This window comes from Schistocerca piceifrons, chromosome X (genome assembly GCF_021461385.2).
Source record: "Schistocerca piceifrons isolate TAMUIC-IGC-003096 chromosome X, iqSchPice1.1, whole genome shotgun sequence".
Classification (NCBI taxonomy): Eukaryota; Metazoa; Arthropoda; class Insecta; order Orthoptera; family Acrididae; genus Schistocerca; species Schistocerca piceifrons.
The window spans coordinates 550894969-550913755 of record NC_060149.1 but is presented as its reverse complement, the minus strand read 5'-3'; the positions used below and the strand labels follow the sequence as shown (position 1 = coordinate 550913755).

The 18787-nt window shown below is 39.6% G+C and overlaps 1 protein-coding gene across 1 annotated transcript in view; it reads right to left on the bottom strand.

Moving 5' to 3' along the window:
* LOC124721170 (zinc finger FYVE domain-containing protein 26) overlaps window positions 1–18787 on the bottom strand; it is a 423927-nt gene that overhangs the window by 371895 nt on the left and 33245 nt on the right. The window contains exons 4-5 of the mRNA XM_047246006.1: window positions 9951–10342; window positions 5596–5763 (exon numbers count right to left, since the gene is read on the bottom strand). Of these exons, the coding sequence (XP_047101962.1) occupies window positions 5596–5763; window positions 9951–10342 (560 nt within the window). The remainder of the gene's footprint in view (window positions 1–5595; window positions 5764–9950; window positions 10343–18787) is intronic.

Below are 18787 nucleotides of genomic sequence, written 5' to 3'. Positions count from 1 at the left end.
GAAACACACCATTTAAATCTTGTTACAGGAAGTAACTCATCAAATGTAGTATAAGGACATACTGCGACATGAAAACAGCTTTGTATCCTGTTAAGATACTTGTAAGATAGGAGTAAACATCCATCCACTTGAGTGCACAGAGGTGCTGGCAGTTACATAATTAAATTTATCATATCAAACAACATTAAACATAATATACAAAGAATGTTAAAAGCCTTACTGATGGTGATAAAATAATCAGCTTCTGAATGATCACGAGATGGGAAGAATATTGGAAAAGACAGATAACATTCTACATGAGCAGGCTGACATTTGATATTGGAAGCATGATTTAAGGCATATATCAGTGAGGTGTGAAATTGCTTATAAAAATTTAATATAAAAATTATGCAATTTCATACTTCACTTATATGTGCTTTTCAATGTGCAGATATTATTGCCTCCATGTTATACTGTATTAACATTTATTCAAAATCTTGTCTTGTTTTTGATCCTTTTCCCATGTCAGTATTGTAATATCCACATATAACAATGTTTCTCTTCATATTTGTTTGTCACAAATTTGCAACTTTTTCCGGAAAGATGCTGATACTGCCACCTGGTATTCTGTGTGCACAAAACTCTCTTAAGTCATTTGTCACTACACCAGTAATTTCAAGATCTTTGTCTTTATCAATAGGTGACCTCAAGCCTTTACTGTTTACAATATTTAGGGGTTCATTGTTTAAATATACATAAAAATTGCACCACCTTTATGTTTGCATCTACAGAAGTAACTGGATAAGACATAGTTCTTTTTTGTCTTATTACCTATCTCACATCCAGCTGGCTCACATTCATTAATGCATAATATGTCTGGTTGTATTTCATTTGTGAACTTTCAGCCTCTAGTTACTTATATATCGAATACTCTATGTAGTATTGTCATACACTTTCCCTTTGGCTGACTTAATGTTTCAGACTGTATTCTAAGTGTACATTCTGTAGTTTCTTCTTTTTTGGTTGGTGCTAGACCCTTAAAAACTTCCTGTATTGTTCTCACAAGTGATTTCCACTTGCTGCTCACTCACCATTTTTGTGTTTACTTATAGAGGTTTTAGTTGCAATGTCTCCTTTGCCTCTGCACTTGGAAGCCGAAATCAGTTTGTAATTTACAATTGCTTGATGAATACATTGATGTTTGTAGTTTTTAATTGTTCTGCATCCTTCACCTCTGTTCTACACTCCTGGAAATTGAAATAAGAACACCGTGAATTCATTGTCCCAGGAAGGGGAAACTTTATTGACACATTCCTGGGGCCAGATACATCACATGATCACACTGACAGAACCACAGGCACATAGACACAGGCAACAGAGCATTCACAATGTCGGCACTAGTACAGTGTATATCCACCTTTCGCAGCAATGCAGGCTGCTATTCTCCCATGGAGACGATCGTAGAGATGCTGGATGTAGTCCTGTGGAATGGCTTGCCATGCCATTTCCACCTGGCGCCTCAGTTGGACCAGTGTTCGTGCTGGACATGCAGACCGCGTGAGACGACGCTTCATCCAGTCCCAAACATGCTCAATGGGGGACAGATCCGGAGATCTTGCTGGCCAGGGTAGTTGACTTACACCTTCTAGAGCACGTTGGGTGGCACGGGATACATGCGGACGTGCATTGTCCTGTTGGAACAGCAAGTTCCCTTGCCGGTCTAGGAATGGTAGAACGATGGGTTCGATGACGGTTTGGATGTACCGTGCACTATTCAGTGTCCCCTCGACGATCACCAGTGGTGTATGGCCAGTGTAGGAGATCGCTCCTCACACCATGATGCCGGGTGTTGGCCCTGTGTGCCTCGGTCGTATGCAGTCCTGATTGTGGCACTCACCTGCACGGCGCCAAACACGCATACGACCATCATTGGCACCAAGGCAGAAGCGACTCTCATCGCTGAAGACGACACGTCTCCATTCGTCCCTCCATTCACGCCTGTCGCGACACCACTGGAGGCGGGCTGCACGATGTTGGGGCGTGAGCGGAAGACGGCCTAACGGTGTGCGGGACCATAGCCCAGCTTCATGGAGACGGTTGCGAATGGTCCTCGCCGATACCCCAGGAGCAACAGTGTCCCTAATTTGCTGGGAAGTGGCGGTGCGGTCCCCTACGGCACTGCGTAGGATCCTACGGTCTTGGCGTGCATCCGTGCGTCGCTGCGGTCCGGTCCCAGGTCGACGGGCACGTGCACCTTCCGCCGACCACTGGCGACAACATCGATGTACTGTGGAGACCTCACGCCCCACGTGTTGAGCAATTCGGCGGTACGTCCACCCGGCCTCCCGCATGCCCACTATACGCCCTCGCTCAAAGTCCGTCAACTGCACATACGGTTCACGTCCACGCTGTCGCGGCATGCTACCAGTGTTAAAGACTGCGATGGAGCTCCGTATGCCACGGCAAACTGGCTGACACTGATGGCGGCGGTGCACAAATGCTGCGCAGCTAGCGCCATTCGACGGCCAACACTGCGGTTCCTGGTGTGTCCGCTGTGCCGTGCGTGTGATCATTGCTTGTACAGCCCTCTCGCAGTGTCCGGAGCAAGTATGGTGGGTCTGACACACCGGTGTCAATGTGTTCTTTTTTCCATTTCCAGGAGTGTATTTGGTTTAAACCATCTCATAAGTTGCATTTGTCTGACTACCAAATTGATATGGTGAAGTTTCGGATGCTCTCCTTTCTCCAGCGCTGTTGCTTTGGCTTGAACTACTTCATAATTTACATTGTCCTTACAAGTTTGCTGTCTACATCTCATTTTCTTAATACATGTGTACGTATTTTTTTGTTCAGTAGTGCCTTTCCTAACACATTTAAATGGAGTTCATGAGCAGGATGGTATCTTCACTCTAATCAGGTAACGTTGATAGGTTCAAGTACATATTTATGTCATATTCATTTTCATAGTGCTGATTTTACAGTTTATGCATGACCAAAATGTTAAAGCATGATGATGTGACATGTTCACAATGAGTAGAAGTGTTTGTGTTGATTAGTCTTGCACTTTTCCATATGTATTACATTTGAACAATCAAGCAACACAATAAAACTGTCATTTTCCAAACCTATTACTTTGGCAAATTTTGTTCAGTTTGAGATTTCACATAGATCAGAAACACATTATCTGTTGCAAAAGGTATTTTGTATTTGAAATAAAGATGTCTGCAATTTTCTGTACAATCAAAATATTTCTAAGGAATTTGAGGAATATGCCACAGTAAAATTACCTTTCCAAAGAAAGCAGACAGAAATCATGTTTTATGTTGTTCAAGCTTTTCCAAACATCCATTCAACAATTACCAAAAAAAGTTAAGACAAGTAATACACAAGTAAAGCCTCTGTAGATAGTGTGGTCACCACTGAATTTTGTAAAAGGTAAATTTTTCATTTGACAACTGACATGTAGTGTTGTTCCATTATACACAAAAGGCAGTACATCAGTTCTTGGAAAGGAGAAAATACTAAACTTCATGCTAAGTGCTCCATAATACACTGCTCAAAAACATTCTGCACCATTTTCATGACTTGCATATTCCATATTTCTTTGATATGAAACTTGTTACTGAATACTCTTTGGATGAAAGCAAACTGTTATATAAAGCCATGTGTGTAAAAGAAGTAATAGTAAACCTGCATTCTCTATACAGTTCAATAGTGTGTGCTGTGTCTGCATTTGTGAATGGGACATGCAGGTGGTCTATATTGTTCATTCTGCCAAGAGGACTCCAAAGTTCATTTCACATTATGTGATGAACCAAGTAGAACACAACCCACTTCTTACAAATAACCATGTGATGAACCAAGCGGAACACAACCCATTTCTTACAAATAACCAGAACACTCGATATGACTGCACAAAAACTGAATCAGAAATACTCTGTTTATCAGTGGGCATGTGTTAGGAGAGTTGTTCCCATCAACCTGCACCATAATCTGTATGAATAAATAAACTGACAAAGACAGTACTTTTTGAGCCTTTTCAGGCTCTTTTTCATATGGGATGTGCAGAGGTTACATATTTATCTTAGTAGTGTGATCCTGGGTACTGTCTTGCAGCAGTATGGGCAGTATTTTTGTTAGTATCCACGTGTAAGCTTCCATTTTCATTGGTTATTGGCCACAAAATTGATCACTATAAACAGTTCCACTAAAACTCGCCAGCATCCAGCATGTGCTGTTCAACTAATGCATACAACATTGGTGTGCAAAACTTAAGCATGGAAGTAACATTCGCATGAGGTGTCACTGCAACATAGCTCTATAAAACTTGTACTGTATATAGAAAGACCTGCTACAGTGTAGCAGAGAAGGTAAGAAATACGCAATGTGACGAACAAAAATGTCACTTTTACACAAAGACATGTCACCGTATTTTATGATGGTCCACTGGACATGATAAATGGTGGGACATGGTTCTTAATGGGGTATGTGATCAACATGGATGGCAATGCATGCTCTGTGGAGTGCTCCCATGCTGGATTCACAGTTGGTAAGGGGTTCTTGTGGTAGGACATCCCATTCCTCCACCAGTATGGCTGAAAACTGCTGGATGGTCATTGGTACATGTGGACATGCTGTAAAACACCCCCCCCCCCCAATGCGTTCCACATTTTCTTCATGGGACTTCATTTGGGGGAATGGGCAGGCCAGTCTATTTGCCGAGAATCCTCTCATTCCAAGAGTTCCACCACCTGAGCTGTTTGATGAAGTCATGCACTGTCATCCACACAATTGAATTCAGGTCTGAGTGCACCTCTAAAAAGATACACATGAGGAAGGCATACAGTGTCACAAAAACATTGACTGGTGAGTGTACATTGTGAAAAGATTTGGAGGTCAGTATACCAATGCAACACTATGACTCTCCACACCATAACACCTCAACCATCAAAACAATCCTATTTGACACTGTTCCTGGGGTGCATTATGTACCCTCATATGGCAAGAGGTGGGAAAACGTAATGCACCCAGGAACATTGTTGAACACGACCATGTCGGTGGACCAGGTGTTGTGTTGGGAGGCATAATGTTGCATTAGTGTACTGGTCTCCATCTCTTTGAACACAGTACACTCATCAGTCAGTTATTGTGACATTGTACTCCATCCCTATGTGCCTTTTCAGAGGTGCATCTGGGCCTGATTTCATTTTTCTGGGTGACAATGTATGACCACATTGAACAGCACAGGTGGACGAGTTCTTGGAAATAGAGGATATTAGATGAATGGAATCGCTTGCTTGTCCCATTGACTTGAATACCATGGGCATGTGTGGGATGCATTGGGTAGACATTTTGCAGCAAGTCCACAGGAGCCTACGACTAGCCAGCAGTTTTCAGCTGTGCTTGTGGAGGGAAGGAGTACCTATCAGCAAGCTACAAAAATAAATATGCAACTTCTGTATGCCTGATCTGAAAATACAACTGAAAAAGCTACAAAATTAGTTTATGGAAATAAATATTTCATACGTCACTGGTCACAGTTATCTGTATTTATATACAGTTACTAATCTGTTGCATAACTGTATGAAATATCTACACACTGCAAGTGTCTCTTACCTGTAACTTGGCAGTAATCCTGTCAATCATGTGAAAGACAGCATTGTCTCCTGAAAATATCTCCCAGATTTGGAGTATCACCAGTGGATAGATGTTATTCATAAATAAACTGGTTCCTAGGTGTGAAAAACTTACATTTCCTTTCCCTGTTGCCTGGCATACAAGATCCTGTTAAATAAACATAATTTAAATCATTAAAATAAAGTTTTTAGAATAAATTTAAAGTGAAATAACTAGTTTCTTTGAGGTGGGATTAATTGGTCATGCAATCTGTTAAACATTATAACCACAGACAGAAGTTGTTTAGTTTCAAATCAATACAATAATTTTCAGATCAGACGGAAGGTTAAAAAAGATACATAACTTCTTTCCTGGTAATATAATTACTAACACCGATGTAACAAATAGCAGTGATAAGTAAAGGGAAGTATAAGAGTACAAAAGAAGAAAAAGGGGGGAGGAGCAAGTTCTGGGTAAAATAAAATGAGCAGAAGTACAGAGAATGTGACGTGAGCAGAACTGTAAGTTGGAAATAGAGGGTAACACAGGTGTGTAAAAATGTATGAGAAGTAAGTAAACAGAGGAAAAAAGCTGGTGACAGAAATACAAACAGATACAAAACAAAGGGAGATTATAATTAAAGTTGCAGTTTCAAAATGCTGTAAAAAGAACCACTGCTCACAATGACATCAAATGTGAATGGACAAAAATTTTATCACTAGACAGCACTGTATGCATCAGGATGTGCAAAATGAAAGATGAGGGCTGTGCAGCTGTTCCTCAGTTTGTGACTGAGACACTTGGCATAACTGTCTTGGTGCAGGATTGCATGCTGCTCATAAAGCTCTGTTATAAGAATCGTGACTGAGCTCCAGTAGCTCTGCAGAAGTTCTGGACACTCACTCTAGGGTATGAAAAAAGGCATTGGTCTGATGTCTGACACGGTTTGGAGAAAATGATAATGAAATTCAAAAAGACAGGTTCTCTTGAAGAGCAATATGACTGAGGGAGGAAAACAACTGATATGAAATCAGCAGAAGATGTGACCACAGTACTGTAAGTGGGATCAAACAGTGATGTGCAAACATACAGTGCACAGGAAATTGCCCGAGCTTTGACCATGGCTATGAGCACAATGCACCCCCCATTTCTATCCATACAAAATTACCCATGTTCAGGAGTTGCTTCATGCTGACCTGCTAGTAAGACAAACATTTGCTCTAGAATTTCTTGCTTGCATGGAAGTGGACAATGAATGGTCACGGAACGTTCTGTGGACAGACAAAGCTCATTTCAATAGCCAAGGCATGTCAATACACAAAAATGCAGAAATCCACTTGTACATCAACTGACACCACTTCATTCTGCAAAAGTGTGTGGTGTGGGTTGATGCCATCATTTACTGTAGGGCCATATTATTTCAAGGAGATGTGTCCTGTGGGTCCTCTTACCTGTACCATCACTGGTGAATGCTATGGGTGTCTTGCATATCAAAATCATTACATGCCTTTAACAGCATGGATGTGTGGGTAGGATCATTTTTATGCAAGACAGCGCTCCTCCACACATTACACAACCAGTGAAGCAGCTGCTGCAGAGGCATTTTGGAAATTCTAGAATTATCAACCATCATTTATTTCCCTACAGCCTGGTCATGCAAATCACCTGATCTGGACCAGTGACTTCTGGCTGTGAGGTTGTCTGAAAGATGCCATGTTGAGTGCTCTGATTACATACGTAGCTGAACTGAATGCACGCACTGTGCAACAAATTTTGAACATGACCCCAGAGACACTCCAATCTGTTGTGGAACATGGTGTGTCTGGATTTCAACTTGTGGCAGAAAATGGTGGTCACCATAATGAGCGTCCTGTGCCTGTGCCACAGTAGTGTAAAAACTCAATTTCATTGTTGCCTTTAATGCAGTTTTTGGCCTCAGGGCATTTAAAAACTGAGGTTCCCCATCTGAGGTGGTATGACTTTGCTGTGGTGGATGGGCTTACCTAACTAATAGCATCAAAACTATTGAATTCTAAAGCTGTGCTGTCATGCACATTGCAAAGTATGGTTGGTTTAATGTGTAACCCATAGCCACTGTACTGCGATTCAACTGTCATTTGTAACTGAACCTACTCATGTTCTTATGCTTACATGGCCATCTAGTGGGAAATTTTTCATTAATTTTCTCACCCACAATGTTTCCTCCTCTGTTGATAATATTCCATTCAAATTTGACATCATTCTGAGCAGCAAGTGTTTTTTTTTTTTATACAGCATTTTGAAACTGGAATTTTGATTATAATCAGCTTGTACATCTAATCTGACAAAGTAGAACTACAGGTTAGTCACTGCAGAAATAGTCAAACTAACAACAATGATACAGAAAGATTTTTGTATCATGAGTAGGATCAGTGTCATAGAATGGGTGAGAGTAGTAAACAGATTAATATCAGTAAAACACCTTTAGGATCTCCAGAGCTCTGAGAATGAATTGGAGATCTCCCTGGAATTGTATTTACTGCTGTTAAAAATGTCTAGTACAAGACAACAGAGAGAAGTTCCGGGCCAGGCAAAGATAGAAGGAAAAGGAAAGAAGTTCAAAGCTGTGTGGACAGAGGAGAAATGTTAGAGAAACGTAGAACTGTAGTTTGAGACAGCATTCGAAGAAATGAAATTTGCAGTCTGGCAACAGGAACTGGACACAAAAATATTATGTTCAAATGCTGAAGAATACATGATACCAAAGATTTCTTCCAACATGAGGCTTGACAAAGCATGAATGTTCTCAGTAGATGCTTCACACACCTTGAAAGGTATCTTTTTCACTATAGCGTTAAAACATTTAGAATTTGTACAATAGGTTTGTTATATAATTATTAAATATAATTTTCACTGAGATGTTAGTAGATAGGTAACCAAAAAATCAAAATGAGAATGTATGGGTACTAGAGGACAGAATGAAATAAACACAGAGCACCAGATGAAGATTATACTCTGCAGTGCAAAGAGCCTCAGCTGCATGTTGTCATGGTATTTTCCTGAAGTACAATCCCTCCTAACATAAGTATTTATTTCTTTTATGTATTTGACAAAGTGTGGCATTAGGTACATGCTTTCTTACTGCTTCCTTACTAGCTTCATTTCCTAATTTACATATTATTCCGCCTGTCTTTAGCCACCACACTATTTCCTGAATAAAAAATATCTTTTCTCTGCTACATTGTTACTGGATTTTCAGGTACATAATTATTCATGTGATCCCACTAACTGAATGAAATTAACACTTTAAGCTATCTTAAATCGGAGCTCTGAGAATGGTGTACATCATCTTTAGGAGTAGCACAACACTGAAAGTAAGACCTTTCAGAATTTCTTATCTTTGATACTAGCTGATGATGAAAGAACTGTTGAACAGGTTTTTATGCTTCCTTCTCATAAAGTGCATTCTTTTCACCGATATGTCTCACATTGCATATTGTCTCGCTTACAGCTGAAATAAAATTTATAGAATTTATTGCTTAAGAATAAAAATGATGTAAGTTCTACAACTTTTACATTATGGATAATATCAGATTTGATTTACATTGCCTGTTTCCATTCACCAATGTTTTATGGCAAAATATTCTGGGTTAACTCATCATTATGAACAAAAAGGGGTTTAAGGGGCTAAACAGCAAAGTCATCAGCACCAAGAGATAGTTGCTTTGGAGTTAGTGATATCAGGCAGAAATTTGAGTGAATTGTAATAGTATGTAGAAGTGATAAAATCAAAGAACTGAAAGCAATATTGATGCCAGAGATGAAGATAGAATTCAAAGAGATGTAAAGGTATATGAGTCTGACTGGTGTGTAGGTCATAAAGCAGACAAGGGCTCCAACAGGCTTCACCTGCAGTGAGAGAAAGCTTAGCATTTTTGACTTCTTGCCAACCCAGTGCTGGGCTATGACTGTAATAGAATAATGAATATCACCTAGAAGATTCATAATAGTAAAAGTGAAAAGGCTTAAAGCATAATGGACATCAGAAGGACTGACAAGAGTAAAACAGACTGAGTGAACTAATCAGGTCAGTAAGTGGGTAGGTTAGCCGAGTGTCCTCAGGGCTCAACAATTGGCAAGGGGCATCCCTCCGATAACATTACCACCCCTGATCCATAACACACTGTATTGAAGATGGGAGCATAAAAACCTGTTCAGTTGTTCTTTCCCCATTGGCTAGTATCAAGGATAAGGAATCCTTAAGGTTTTGTTTTCATCAGAGTTCTACTCCTAAGTAATAAAATAGAGGGGCAGAAAAATACAGGAAATAATTAAAATACAGAAATTTATAAATGTTAATAAGTAGAGAGACTCACCACAATATCTTCAATCCAGTGTCTTCTTATATTTATCATTCGTATGAAAATTTCTTTTACACTAAATGTTCCATCATGGATTTTCAAATTATTTAAAATATGTTCTAGGTCATGAAAACTATCAGTCTTTATCCTTCTGTAAAAAGCATTTTCTGCATCCAGAAATGTCTTCAGCTGGTCAACATCATTCCTAGCTATGAGACTGAAATAAATTTCTCGTTCAGCCAATACCATTCTTTCACATATTGGTGGAAGATGTTCTGAAATATGCTTCACTAAAAGTTCATTTTTTCCTGCTGAAACTTTCCATAAGGCGACAAGGAAAATTAGTACTGATGCTGTGTTATCTGAATCCGATGCACTTTCAATAATTTTTGTTCTTATTACGTGACCTGAAACAATGCCAGAGCACTATCTTTAAGGATGTTTGTTTGTTTGTTAGTTAGTTAAGTTAGTTAGTTAGTTAGTTACTTACTTACTCACACACACACACACACACACACACACACACACACACACACAGATTGTGACATGAGGTTAGAAAAGAATACTGTATGGATTACAAGCTGTGATTTAGTAACTGCAACTGAAAGATTTATTACCTAACAGCAGTCCACAAAGGTATGGGCAGGAATGTGTATATGACAACTATGTGAAGTTGCAAGGCTAAGACAGTAATGGAATACATAATGCTTTCTACCCAGAAGATTTATAGTAGTAAAAGAGAGAAGGCTTAAAACATAATGATAAGCACAAGGACCACAGTAGTAAAATAAAGTGAGAGAAATAATCAGGTCAGTAGATGGATAAGTACAGTCAAGTGGTGGCACAAGAAAGATCTAACCACACCTGAAGCTAGCTAAAATAGAGTGGGGCAGAAGAAAGATCTAACCACATCTGAAACAAATTAAAACAAGAGGGAATGCCAGGGTGTCTGGCAGAGGAGGTAGGGTCAAGGCCCATGAAGGCCCCACGTGCAACAGCAGACACACCAACCCAAACAAACACACTGCCCCTACCCTGAAAACAGTTTTAAATGTTATATCTGACAATAAAGACAGTTTTCTCAGAAGAAACGATGAACCAGTTGAAATATCCATAAGTCATCTACCAGCATCAGAGGTGAAGAATGTGGGACCTGTGCTTCATATGGAGGGCCAGGAGGCTTCATTCCACCAGGATGCCTGTCTGTAAGACTCCACAACAACAACATTGGGGTGGCTCACTACATGACAGAAAACTATCGGATAATCCAGCATGACTGACATGAAGGCAATGTAGGACAGGAGATTCCTTCTCAGAGGAACTGATGGAGGAATTTCATGTAGCTGTAGTCTCTGTCATAGTGGTTAGATTATTTGAGGGGGCACTAGGCCACTATATTATCTTCCACCTCTGAGGAAGTACAGACTGTATCTGCACATGCTAATCCACACACAGGATTGTCAAAGTGAATGTTGAGCAAGTAATCTTTTCTCTAGTCACACAGTCAGTCAGTTCATTCTCCAGGATATCTATATGACTTAAGATCAGAAAAAGACAACCAAGCAGGTAGTACAACAATGGTCAGAGAGAAGATCATGACTAGCAGATATCAAAGGGTAACAAAGAGTAACATCAATCAATGACCTGGAAGAGCTCATTGAGTCACTACAAATTAAAACACAATTCATGGAGGTCAGTTCAGTAAAACATAGGTCTCTGTTAATGGCTATCAGCTCTGCTCTAAAAACAATACTCATTTCCAGAAACAAAAGCTGTTCATGACCAGCAGGAGATGTAAAGGTATAACCCATCCTGTTGATGGTTTTAGAGCCATCCACGTAAATGATATTAGCAAACTGATTCTCCTAAAGAACTGAGATGCACTGCATGAATAAAGAATTCATTAAGCTGGATTTTTAGGAAAATGTTGTATGTTGATTACACAAGTGAAGAAGATTTGGTACCATTGAAACTGAAGAGGTAAGATACCCAGTTCGTTGAGGAAATTGTTTACAGGAATAGTCTGGACGATATCAGTAGCCAGCCAGCCAGCCATACTCCACAAAGATAAGTGTCGCTGAACTGCACACCTGCCAGCCACAGTCCAGCCTGGATGATACCAGCGCCTGGTAAATATGGAGTAGAGTAGCACGATTCACACCATAAAAGGGGTGGGTGAGAAAGCAATGAAAGTTAAGGCTTTGCAAAGTGCCACTTGTAAGCTAACAAATGTGGGGCAACCATGTCATTTTTTTTTTCAATCAAAGAGGAGTCATAAAAACAGGATTGCACAACATCAAGAAAAAGGTACCCATGCAGAGTTCTGACTCATGATAAATCATTGTACAATGACAGAAACACATTTTTGCAGGAGAACATTCAAAACCATGGGAAAGGGTCTACCAGAAGCTCTTTGGGTGACTCCTTGGAGCTGGTGTTCAGCCAAGATTACACATTCAGAGCTATATCAAATGCAAAAGTCATTGACATAAGTATGAAGGTAGCCACTGTTCCAATGGAAGTTGGAAGCCTCTAGAGGCTATAAGACCGAGAATAACACTCACAACACAAAGCCCTGACATATGCCACTCTCTTGGACCCATACATAGAGCTGAGCAATGTATTAACTCTAACACGAAATGAAGGTAGGGATAAAAATTGATTAATAAAACTTGAAGGCAGCTTTGTAGAACGTCTGTTGCATTGGTTTTTTCAACCTAACCACAATGTCAGTTGTAGAACATGCTCTCTAGAAAGCACACTGACAGGGCGAGAAAGGTCCCATGATCTGAGAACCCAGCATAATTTTTGTAGTACCATCCTTTCAAGCAATTAGCAGAGGATGTTGGTGAGGCTAATTGGTCAGTACCTGTTGATGGGTGTTGGCCTTTTGCCTGGCTTAACAATTGGGATGATGACAGTGTGAAAAGAAAACACATTCTGGTCAAATATGGCTTAAGACTCTGAGTACATGGAGTCTGTGAGTTGTATTCACATGTTGGATCATCTGGTTATGAATTGAGTCAGGGCATGTGGCTATATCATGAGATCAGTTAAGAGTCTCAAGCAATTACCAGTTAGTGAACGGTTTACAATGTAATTCAGGGTTGCAGGGGGTAAAGGACAGAGAGATTTAAGGATGTCTTCAACATGGCTTTTATGCATTTGGATAGCCAGGGAAGATGAGGATGCCAAAGCCGACACATATTGGGTCATGAGGTGTTCAGCAAGAACCATGAAGGAGGAGACCTAGATTAGTTTTGATCATTGGCGGCTAAGTAGACAATGGAACTTGGCCACTTCCTGGTATGAAGGTGTTTATGTTTCCAAAGAGGAGATTCAGCACTCCCAGCATTACTTCTCACAGTGTTTATTTGGACAGCAAGCTGTTGCACGGAACCACTTAAAAGTGATGAGGGCATGTTGCTTGAAACATTGCAGGGCCCTTCAATGATCATGAATAGCAGTTACAATATCTTTGGTCCACCATGGTCCCAGCCACCAGTGGAGGGGTCTCATAGAAAGTGGGATAGCTGCTCCAGCAGTGTGGGTGATTGCTGGGCTGACATATCCAGCAACATTGTCAACGTAGCTAGACATAGAGGGGAGGAAAGTGATGGCTGCAGTATACTAATGACAGTTGACTCTTTGGAGAGCACAGTGTGGCCACTGATCCATTGGCCAGTAATAACGAAGTGACAGGATCAGCATAAAATGGCCAGTCACAAAAATCACTGTATAACTGCCATTGTAGCAAATCAATTACCCTGCGGAAGAGATCTTAAGATCGATAGCTGAAAAGTTGCCATGGGTGACACTAAAGGGGATAGGGGTACTGTCATTGAGAAGAAGACAGATCAAGATTGGAAAGAAGTAGGCCAATGAGGAGGCCACTACTAGATGATGTAGTACCTGTCCCTCTCCCACTTCCCCCCCCCCCCCCCCCCGCCTCCCCTCCCCCTTGAGGGTAGGGCATATTTAAATTGATGTAAGACATTTTTATTTGGACATATGTTTTTTGAATTTACTGGACTGGTCTTTTGCACATGCTCATCACCAGTGGCCCTGGGGTTCTGTGCAGCTGTTGTGGCAGATGGTTACATTGGGGTGAATGTAGTGGCATGGGAATTGGAAAAAAAGGGTCTCTTCCATGGTATTGCAGATTATGTTCAAAGGATAGGAAAATAGCGGAACAAGAAGGGAAGATTAGAGCCCTTCAGGCTGAACTGGATAGTGCAAGGGAGGAACTGATGAGGTTAAGGGGGGAGGAGGGTGAAGACAGGTGGGAAGTGGTAGCAAGGAACAGGGGCCACAGAAAGAGAACAGTATCAGATAGTTTCATCATTGGCACAAACAATAGATTTGCCTTGCTACCTCAGTCAGCTAAGGAAGAGGCTCAAGTAGCTGTAAGTGTAGTCAGCACTCAACAGACATTCACTACGAAACCAACTGTTGCAAAAAAAAGTAGAAAGTAAGAGGAAAGTTCTGTTGTTAGGAAGTAGCCATGGAAGAGGTGTGGGCCAGATTTTGCAGGAAAAATTAGGTGACAGGTACCAGGTCACAAGTATTTTCAAGCCCAGTGCATGTCTTAGCCAAGTGATAGAGGATGTAGGATCATTGTGCAATGGTTTTACAAAGCATGATCATGTTGCGGTAGTGGTTGGAGTGGGAAACAGTATTGATAGGGATCAGGGCTACAATATTGAGTGTTACCTGGTAAAAATAGCATCTGCAATGAACCCTACAAATGTTAGCTTGGTTCCTGCTTTCATGTGGTATGACCGGCCCCAATTGAACAGCTCTGTCAGGAGGGTCAATATGGAGCTAGATCAGCTGCTTCAGGCAGCTACTTTGTCAAACATAGGTTTGGTTCCTGTTGATGGTATTGGTAGGTGGGACTTCACAAGACATGGCCTGCATCTCAGTATAGGAAAGGGAAGGGTAAACTGGCTGGGGTGATAGCAAAATCTTTACGGGGGGGGGGGGGGGGGCACTGAAACTCATGGGAGAACTCTTTTAGGCTAAGATCAGTATCCAATCATCTTACACTGATTTAAATTAAGCTTAATGAAAAGTTCAGACAGGCAGGTACTAGTGATGTGAAAGTATCACAAGATTCTCATAACAGTACAGTGAAAAATAATGTTAGTATGTCACAAAATTCACATAAAAGTACAATAAAAAATAATGTTAATATATTACATCAGAATATCAGGGAATTAAACAACAAAGTAGATGAGCTTCTTGTTTGTATAGAAGATTTAGAAACTGAGGGTGGAATAGATGAACTATGCCTGTCTGAACATCATATAGTCACACGTATGGAAATGGTAAATGTAGGTGGACATAAGCTTTCAGCACACGTAAGTAGAGACACTATGCAGAGAGGAGGAGTTGCCATATATGTTAAAATCAGCCAAGGTGTGAAAAATTTGGAAACTAAAAAGTTTTGCGTAGGGCAACACTCAGAAGCATGTGCATGTGAGCTTAAACTAAATAAAGGCACTTTTACATTTGTAGCCATGTATAGGTCCCCATTGGGAAATTTTCAACTATTTTTCAAAAACTTGGATTATTTGTTGTGCTACCTGTCAGACAAAGAAAAGCAAATTTTGTTTGTGGGGATTTCAACGTAGATTTTCTGAAAGAGTCAGATAGAAAGCTTGACCTTGAAGTATTACTTGGTTCTTTCAATTTGACATTAGTTATTGATTTTCCTACTCGGGTGGTACAGGAAAGCAGCACACTGATAGATAATGTTTTCATAGACCAAGATAAATTCAATCAAATAAAAACTTTTCCTGTTAAGAATGGTCTGTCTGATCACGATGCACAGCTAGTTACAGTACATGATATAGCTCCATACAGTAATGCAAAACAGTCCTCCAAAATAATGTGTTCCATTAATGACTAAACACTTCAAAATTTTAGGGAAAGCTTGCAACAGTTAGACTCGGATGAGGTGTACAGGGAACATGATGCTAATTTAAAATTTAACCTATTTCATGATACCTTTGTGAGTATATTTGAAAACAGTTTCCCTAAGAAAACAGTGAAATATAATTGTAAGAAACCATGTAAAAAGCCATGGCTTACTAAAGGCATAAAAACATCTTGAAAACAGAAAAGTATCTTATAGCTAGGAGGCGTAATGATCCCGAAACAATGAAACATTATAAAAACTACTGCACTGTATTAAGAAAAGTTATTAAAAAGTCCAGAAGTATCTGCATTATGTCCGAGATTAGCACATCTGATAATAAAATTAAAACAATTTGGAATATTGTGAAAAGAGAAACAGGGCAACCGAGAGAACAGGAAGACTGTATTTATATCGAACACAATGAAAAGTTTGTTAACAAGAAGTCAGAAGTAGAAAACATTTTTAATAATCATTTTTTAAGTGTTGTAGAGAAAATAGGTTCCAGCTAGTCATTAGAAAATGAAAGGCAGTATATGGAAGAGGCAGTACCTATGCAATTTGATAAAATTGAAATTCAACCCACCTCTCCTACTGAAATTACGAAAATAATAAATTCACTCAAAAGTAAATGCTCACATGGAATTTATGGCATTTCCAACAGAGTACTAAAAGCTTGATCCCAACAAATAAGTAGGATTCTCAGCCACATATGTAGCAGCTCACTGAAATGGAATTTTTCCAGATAGACTAAAATATGCTATTGTTAAACCATTGCATAAAAAAGGGGATAGATCTGATGCTAACAACTACCACCCAATCTCACTTCTGACCGCTTTATCCAAAATTCTTGAAACAGTAATGTATTCAAGAGTAGCATCACATATTTGTAAAAATGAACAACTAACAAAATGTCAATTTGGTTTTCAAAAAGGCTTTTCAACAGAAAATGCTATATATGCTTTCACTGATCAAATATTAAATGCAATGAGTAACTGAACATCACACATTGGGGTATTTTGTGATCTCTCAAAGGCTTTTGATTGTGTGAATCATGAAATTCTTCTAGATAAGCTTAAGTATTGTGGGACAGTGCACACAAATGTTTTAATTCATACTTAACTGGAAGAATGAAGAAGGTTGAAATTAACAGTACAGATAGTCTACAAAAACCAGCAGAGTCCTCTAACAGGGGAGGTACCAAGAATGGTGTCCCACAGGGTCCAGTCTTGGGTCCCTTATTGTTCTTAATATATAATAATGACTTGCCACTCTATATCCATGAAGATGCAAAGTTAGTTATTTTTGCTGATGATACAAGTACAGTAATTACACCCAAGAAGCAAGAATCAGCTGAGGAAATTGCAAATAATGTCTTTCAGAAAATTATTAAGTGGTTCTCTGCAAATGGACTCTCACTAAATTTTGAGAAAACACAGTTTATACAATTCTGTACAGTAAATGGCATAACACCATTGATAAATATAGACTATGAATGGAAATCTGTTGCTAAGGTAGAATACTCACAATTTCTGGGTGTGTGCATTGATGAGAAATTGAACTGGAAGAAACACATCAATGATCTGCTGAAACAGTTGCGTTCAGCTACTTATGCTATTAGGGTTATCGCAAATTTTGGTGATAAACATATCAGTAAATTAGACTACTATGCCTATTTTCATTCACTGCTTTTATATGGCATCATATTTTGGGGCAATTAGTCATTAAGAGAGAAAGTATTCATTGCACAAAAGCATGTAATCAGAATTACAGCTGGAGCCCACCCAAGATCACCTTGCAGACATTTATTTAAGGAAATCGGGATATTCACAGTACCTTCGCAATACATATATTCACTTATGGAATTTCTCATTAATAAACCATCCCAGTTCAAAAATAACAGTGAAGTGCATAGCTACAACACAAGAAGAAAGGATGATATTCACTATTCTGGATTAAATCTCACTTTGGCACGGAAAGGGGTAAATTATGCTGCCACAAAAATCTTTGGTCATTTGCCAAATAGTATTACAAGTCTGACAGATAGCCAACCAACATTTAAAAGCAAATTAAAAGAATTTCTGAATGACAACTCCTTCTGCTCAATAGATGAATTCTTAGATATGAAGTAGTAAATATAAATGAGGTAAATCATGTTTTCATATATCAGTGACATATTTTGATGCCAAAGACATCAATATCATCATTTCTTGTGTAATTTTACTTTGTTTTGGTAATGTGTGTGATCTCCATGTTTCTTTTGCCCATTGCTAATAAATATATAAAAATTTATGTTTCATTTGAAAGACTGCTTCATCTTTGGATGAGGATATTTGTAAAAAAAGAAAAATATTGGTGATAAAAATGCAGATAAAAATGTCTTTCATCAACTATATGGAAGCTGCGAGACACGTTGAATACAAAACACATTATATCCCCAAGTAGGAGAAAGGGGAAAAGATTAAAGTGGCCATCTCAAGTTATGTCAGTGTCATGGTCAGGGGTAAACAGATGTTCTATATGGTAACTGGCGGGGTCATTCACACTCACATTGCTGCAGCTTCTAATGTGGTACGGAGAGGCATTCACTCTCTGACTTCTGTGCAAATTAATGTAAGACCATGTCAGATGCTCTCTCAGAGTGAATATAGTTCCAACAGAAAGCACAGTGACCTTGAAGGGCTGGGGAATAATCATCAGTGAAATGCATTTCTTGAAGCAGGGGAGAGGGATGTTTACTAGCTCCAGGGTCTCAGAGTAGCCTTCTGCTGCAATTTATTTTTTTCCTATTTAACAATGCCGCGTCCGGCCATCCTGATTTAGGTTTTCCGTGATTTCCCTAAATCGCTACAGGCAACTACCAGGACGGTTCCTTTGAAAGGGCATGGCTGACTTCCTTCCCCATCCTTCTCTAATCTGATGAGACCAATGA